This window comes from Eptatretus burgeri, chromosome 7, assembly GCF_056783735.1.
Source record: "Eptatretus burgeri isolate ZD-2024b chromosome 7, Ebu_testis_v1, whole genome shotgun sequence".
Taxonomy (NCBI): Eukaryota; Metazoa; Chordata; class Myxini; order Myxiniformes; family Myxinidae; genus Eptatretus; species Eptatretus burgeri.
This window is the reverse complement of record NC_140967.1, coordinates 71569645-71577144: the sequence shown is the minus strand read 5'-3', so window position 1 is coordinate 71577144 and position 7500 is coordinate 71569645. Positions and strand designations below refer to the sequence as shown.

The 7500-nt window shown below is 42.5% G+C and overlaps 1 protein-coding gene across 9 annotated transcripts in view; it reads right to left on the bottom strand.

Moving 5' to 3' along the window:
* The window catches only part of LOC147023511 (uncharacterized), a 43813-nt gene that overhangs the window by 20541 nt on the left and 15772 nt on the right, over positions 1-7500 (bottom strand). For 8 of the 9 annotated variants that reach the window (XM_085888986.1, XM_085888988.1, XM_085888983.1 and 5 more), the window contains one exon: positions 3496-7500. This exon is cut by the window's right edge and continues 2250 nt beyond it. The exons of the other annotated variant lie outside the window; for it this stretch is intronic. In XM_085888986.1, the coding sequence (XP_085745112.1) occupies positions 5095-7500 (2406 nt within the window). In that variant the 3' untranslated portion in view covers positions 3496-5094. Of the gene's footprint in view, positions 1-3495 lie in introns of those variants that run through there. 9 annotated transcript variants of the gene reach the window in all.

Sequence of the window (7500 nt, the reverse complement as noted above, 5' to 3'; positions counted from 1 at the left end):
TCAGGACCCTTGGATCCCAAGCCACCACCCTAACCACTAAGCCAACACCAGGCTATGTGTGCATGAGTACAAGAAGTTAAAAAATTGCTCCCAAGGAAATGGATCAATAATTGTTAGGAGTTGTTTCATCATTCAAGGCAACTGTACAACTATACATCATGTTAGATCATCAAAATGTTGATGTACAGTGGTTATAGAAAGTCTACAACCCCTTTCAAAATTTTCCCATTTTGTTACTTTATAACCTGGAATTAAATGACATTAAATCAGACTTTTTCAACCTTTATTTACACATCATAACCCACAACTTCGAAGTGAAAAACAAATTCTACAAATTTCCAGAAAATTAATTAAAAATACAAAACTAGAATATCTTGGTTGGAAAAGTGTCATATAATAGCAATTGCAAATTATCTCAGGTGTAACCAAAAACCTTCAAAATCTCACACCAAGTTAATCGGCCTTCACCTGTGTTAAAATGTAGCGATTCTGAATATTTCAGAATAAAATCAGCTGTTCCTGGAGCCTTACTCTGCTGGGTAATGCATTTCACAGCAAAGACTCAACCATGAGCACCAAGGAGCTTTCAAAAGACCTCCAAGATTAAGTTGTGGAAAGGTTCATATCAGGGGATGGGTATAAAAATATTTCAAAGCCCTTGAATATTCCTTGGAGCACAGTCAAGGCAATCATTAAGACGTGGAAGGCGCAGGGTACCACCAAGACTTTGCCTAGATCAGGCCATCCCTCTAAACGGGATGACGAAGCAAGGACACTGATCAGAGAGGCCACCAAGAGGCCAATAGCAAATTTGAAAGAGCTACAGGCCTTTATGGCAAAGACTGGTCACTGTGTGCATGTGACAACAATATCCCAAGCACTTCACAAGTCTGGCCTGTACGGTAGGGTGGCAAGAAGGAAGCCATTACTCAAAAAAGCCCATCTTGAGTCCCATTTGAGGTATACAAAAAAAACCACTTGGAAATTCTGAAGCCATGTGGCAAAAAGTTTTGTGGTCCGACAAAACCATGATGGAGCTTCTTGGCAGAAATGCAAAACGCGACATTTGACGAAAACCCAACAAAGCACATCACCCAAAGAACACCATCCCTACTGTGAAGCATGGTGGTGGCAGCATCATGTTATGGGGATGTTTCTCATCAGCAGGTATTGGAGCACTTGTCAGGATAGAAGGGAAAATGGATGGAGCAGAATACAGAAAAATCCTAGAAGAAAACCTGCTGCCCTCTGCAAGAAAGCTGAAATTGGCACAGAAGTTCACCTTTCAACATGACGACCTGAAGCACACAACCAAAGCTACACTGGAGTGGCTAAGGAACAAAAAGATAAATATCCTTGAGTGGCACAGTCAGAGCCCCGACCTAAATCTAATCGAAAATCTGTGGTGTGACTTGAAGATTGCTGTCCATCAACGCTCCCCACGCAACTTGACTGAGCTTGAACAGTTTTGTACAGAAGAATGGCCAAATATTGCCCAATCAAGGTGTGCAAAGTTGGTGAAGACCTATCCCAACAGACTCATAAATGTAATTGCTGTCAAAGGTGCTTCCAACAAGGATCAACTTGGGGGGGGGGGGACGCTTATCCAACCAAGATATTCTAGTTTTGTATTTTTAATTGATTTTCTGAAATTTGTAGAATTTGTTTTTCACTTGGAAGTTGTGGGTTATGATGTGTAAATAAAGGTGGGGGGAAAAATATCTAATTGAATTCCAGACTACAAGGCAACAAAAGGTGAAAATTTTGAAAGGGGGTGTAGACTTTCTCTTGGTACTGTATTCATCAAAATATTGAAGCACCAAATGCTTCACCTTGCAAGAAAGCAATTAAAGTCATTACTCTATTTCCAACAAGGCAATGACTCAAGCCCAAGGTCGTCTACCAATGCATTTTTGATAATAAATGAGGTCAAGGTGCTCGAATAATCTTTTCAATCTCTGGATATCAAACCCATTGAGGTATTTTGGGAGGAGTTTTTTTTTAACTGTGAAAGCCAGATATCCCACAAAAATGTAACATTTGGAAAACTAGAACAGCACTCGGTAGAGTGCCTACCTCCGCCAGGCTGAACAGTTTACGTTTTGTATCCCACTGATAGGCCGGATCTGGATCCGGACATAAACCAAAATCAAATCGGCTTGTTCTTGTCACCTATCCAACTCATCCAAGTTTTTCATAACTCATCCACAATCTTTTGAAATATCATGCTGATAATTATCGTTTTTAGCCCTATCTCTCAATGGTAAAGAATCAGTTTAAATTTTTAAAAACCTCTCATATCCAGATCCCAATCAGGATCTTCACCAATATCGAATCAATTCTTCCTTGTCACACAACAAAATTTCGTCCGAGTCCGTCCAGAACTTTTTGAGATATCGTGCTCACAGACAGAAAGACAAACAGACAGGGGTCAAAACACAACCTCCGTCCACCTTTCGGTGGCTGACATCAAAAAGATAAGAGTGGAAGAATGGGTGAAAATTGCTTTTCAAAACTGGTCCAAAGGAAGATGAAGTAGTTATTTATACATACAAAGGGAGGTCACATAAGAGTATGAGGAACTTACAGTAGGTAGGCACTTTCATCATCATTGAAAACAACTGCATATTAGTTTGTACCTTGATTAGTTCAACTTGAAAGCTTCATTAATTATTTACAATTAATCCAGCCTCTTTATTGTTAGGTGTGAACTTGATTTGCATTTTACTCCAACATACAACTTCTATGTCACTTTCCAAACTTGGTATCCTTCAAAGAAATTCTCAACATAATGTCATACCTCTAAAGTTCTGCAATTTTTTCCCATCTAAGAATGTATTAATTACGTACTTGACACGTTATATAAAACCAACTGATCACAAAAATTTAATAACACCCTTATCCATGAAATCTTGCTTTGATATATGCATGTCACACAAGAAAGTTGCCATTTCCCAAGCAGTAGCAATGGCATCACTAAGAACTCCACATAAAGATGATTTTTGGAATGAAAATTCTGCTCCTGCAAAATTTAAACATGTGGTCAAACAAGACGGGCCATGTAATAAAACTTATTTTAACAGAAATCTGATGCTCACTGGAAAAGCTAGTCATGCCGCACATGAAGGACATTCACATTGCCCAACAGATTTTGTCGCAGACTCAGAACATCTGGCATCACCAGTCGAGACACCTTTCCTCCCTTACGACGTGCATGCTATGCGAGCGGAAGAATTGCGAGCTTATTTCTAACATTCCAAACACGAAGGCAGTCATGCAACCATCGCTTGTTGAAGAATGATGGGTTTTCATTTTGGTCTTCATCCGGCCACATATCCTTCTTAAACCTGTGACATGTTCACCTCACCTCGATGGCTCATTCTTGACACAGGCATTTTCAGAGGAAACTAATGAGTCACATAAAGCAAATAGTTTGACATTCAGTTTGGGGTTTTGTGCAGACAACCTACAAAGCATTTTAAGAATACAGTGAAGGAACATGACACAGAACAGTTTTATTTCAATGCAAAGCAAAACATCTCAAAAGGCAGCAATGGTTGCAGTCGCCTGCCATGCCACCATAACAGCAGTCTTCCAAAGTTGGAGAGACACTCAAAGATGATGAAAGCTTTCAAAGAAACCCACGAAATGCATCCAAAAATCAAGGATTATGAGATCAAGATATGCAATGCTACAAAAGGAACATAATAAAATAAAATAAATTCTACCATAATGACAAACACTACAGTGACAGCCTAACATTTATGAAGTGTCCATGATAAAATAACAAAAATGAAAACGTGCACACTGTTCTTCATTAAAGCTACCATTAAATTACTGAAATATGAAATTCTTCGCATTCTAATGTCTGAACCAACAGTTATTCAACTGTGGGCTTGCACATTTGCATACATAGTAATAATACATTTTCCCCCTCCTCCATCCCCCCCCCTTCCAATAAAAGGTAAGCGGGTAGAGGGAAACAATGTTCATTCATTGGCAATTCAAAGCATACATTTTCTAAGTTGTAAAAACATAGTAAAGGATGCTTTGTGCATGTTGTGTTTAGTAAAACTCCTTAGAAGAAGATTTATACGAGATGCTCAAATCGAAAAAGGTAACAATCTCAAAAGCATCATTCATCTGTAATGAGTATAATCCAGTGTGAGAAATAAGACTTCAAACCTTCAATATGTCTCTTCATCGTGGCTTTTTACAATGTTGAAATTGGGATAACCTGCTTAGGCCCAAAGGTTAGCTTGCAAGCGTACAGCACTGCAGTCAGCCGTACGTACAACAAGTACATCTTCCGAGCAAAGAAATGACTAAGTTCAACCCTGTCCAAGAACCGGGCATGCCGAGCCACCTGCACGATAAAACGTGATTGTAGAATGCATCGGGCCTTGCACATGAACTTTGGCCCTCATAAAATGCAGTTATTGTCCAACCAACTATAAAAGATAAAAAAAAAATGAAACATCTAATTTCAATTCTGCAATTATGGAAAACCTATGCTGAACCCCTTTCGCATCAACACTTCCAACGAACCATGACAATTAATCCATGCCCTCAAAATTTATATTCAATATGCCACTCTTGATCTTATCTGCTTTGCTTCCTCACCAAATCTTCAAACCATGAAGCACAACTACTGATGACCAAGTACGCTCAAAAACAATAAATAAAGAATGCAGAGGTGAAAAAGCAAACTTTTAAATACTGTATAATAAATACTTGCAATCCACCTGTCGACAAGGAAAACATAAAAAAAGAATAAAAACAAGATGTTCATGATCCATATGAAACAAGACAACACATTCATCTATAAAGATGTTCAACACAATAACATAAACAAACAAAAAAAAAACAGCAGAAAACAAGACAGCAGTAGAAAAAAATATATATGGAGGAATTGACTCGATGTTTGGCCCACAGAAGAACAGAGTAAGTTAATGTACAGGCACAAAAAAAGAAGGAATTATAAAGACTAAGACACCAGAACAAGGCAATGCTAATCCAAGTTCACACTTGTACAAAAATATTGCTTATTTCCTGGATAATCACATCTATATATTAAAAAAAAACACAAAAAGCTTACAAGAGCACAAGTTTAACTTTCAGTGAACCAATTGGCCTGTCATTGAGTTCTCGGACAGCTGAAGCCGCCTCCTCCGGATTCTCGAAGCTGACAAAAGCCTCATTTGTGGGCAGGTGTGGGTGTGAAAGTGGAACGTGCACAGAATCTGGGATAACACGATAGCCATAAAAGAAATCGAGGATCTCATCGCGGTCAACTTTACTGGGTAGGTTTTGGATCCGGACTACTGCACCAGGAGTTGGGGCATGTGGTGCACTTTTTGAAAAGCCTCCCACTCCGTCGCTCAAAGCTGGCCTAACCGCAGGAAAATCACCTCCACTAGGTAATGGTTTAAGCCCATGACATGGAAAATCAGCACCTAAGAGCAATGGCTTAGGTCCCACATTGAACGCTCCAAGGTCATTTGGAAGTAGTCTGTTGGGTGGTGGACACAAAGGTGGAAGCCCAGGACCCGGAAGAGGAGGAAGTGGTGGAGTTGGAACTCCAGGACGAAGAAAACCATCAGAGTGAGGTTGGGAAGATGGCCGTGGAAGCAATGATGGAAGTAAAGCAGGTGGCTGGGCCCCTGCCACATCAGCTCTGTGGCTGAAGACCCTAGAAATCCTTCGGGTGTCAGAATCTGAATGCAAGTTTTCCTGAAGCTCACATAGTTGTTCGTGAGTGACAAGGTGCAATATCACTTCTCGGCCACCAAGTTTAACGCGGTTGAGCCGGAGAGCACGTGAAGCCACTTCTCGTGAAGTAAACGTCACTATCGCTTGGCCAATGCACTCTCCTTTTTTGTTGTAAATCAGTTCTATATCACTTTCTATTACACCAAAACCACGAAAGAAGTTTTGAAGATCTTTCTTTTGGACGCCTGAAGGAATATTACCGACATGCACAAGTTGCCCTTTGCCGCCTTGAAGCTTTTGAGACTTTGATTCGGACTCTCTGCCATTATTTGACTTGACTGATTGCCTACGCTTGAACTCTTCCACTTTTTCCATCATGCAGTGCTTGGATATTGGATGAACACTTATTAAATTGCTGCCAAGGTACTGTTTGTGATGGGAAAGAGCAATACGGAAATCAGCGCCAGTCATAAATTCAACAAATGCTTCACCGGCACATGTACCATCAGGACCAAAGACTACATACAAACTGGGCATAACGACCATCAGCTTATTGAAGAACCTAAGAATTATGTCTTTGTTCACATAGTAAGGTAGGCCACACATGTGAACACACCCATTGTCATCAGATGATGGTGATCGAGAGCGAGACCGAGATCCTGATGAACGGCATGAAAGTCCAGGGGAACGAGATCTTGATCGATGATGTCGCTCAGAAATATTTGGCAAAAACGGCAATGCATTTCCTGCAGTTGTTGCACCAGAACCACCAACGATTTCAGGCATTCCTGCAAGATTTGCAAGGGCAGCAATGACTGGCAATCCTGTGCCACCACCTCCCGTTCCTGAACCTGGCCGTGATCCCATCCTTGGACTTAACCTTGGCCTTTCAAATTCTGGTTTTGCACCGAATTGATCAAGAGACATGCGCCACTCTTTCTCTGTTGCTGGGTAAACTTCCACAAAGCGGTTGCCCATTGTCTTTCGATGTCTCCTCATACCCTCAATGGCATCTCGGGCAGTCAGAAACCGCACAAATGCCTCACCACGCAACCTGCTCATGTGATCACGAGTGAAAACAATGCTGTCCAATGCCAATCCATCAAAAAACATACGGACATCCACTTCATTAGCCGAGAATGGCATATTGTAAAGACGGACGTGCAAATCATCAGCAATGATAGGAAGCTGTAGTGGAAGCTTATCATTAACACCAAAGTTATCAACTTGGTTAAAATATGTACTCAGAGGAGGACCTCCAAAGGCTAAACCACCTGAAGGATAACGACTCACTGCATGACCACCAACTGGAGGTACACCACCAATGGGAAGACCACCAACCGGAGGTGCACTTCCGATGGGCAGACCACCAAGTGGAGGTAGGGCCACTGGAGGTCGAGGCAGAGAAAGATCACTTGGGGGAGGACGGCCAATGGGAGGGCCACCAATTAGGGAGCCACCAATGGGGGGACCACCGATGGGAGGACCGCCGATGGGAGGGCCGCCGATGGGAGGGCCGCCGATGAGAGGGCCGCCGATGAGAGGGCCGCCGATGAGAGGGCCGCCGATGAGAGGACCGCCGATGAGAGGGACGCCAATGGGAGGACCGCCGATGGGAGGACCGCCGATGGGAGGGCCGCCGATGGGAGGGCCGCCGATGGGAGGGCCGCCGATGGGAGGGCCGCCGATGGGAGGGCCGCCGATGGGAGGGCCGCCGATGGGAGGGCCGCCAATGGGAGGGCCGCCAATGGGAGGTCCGCCAATGGGAGGACCGCCAATGGGAGGACC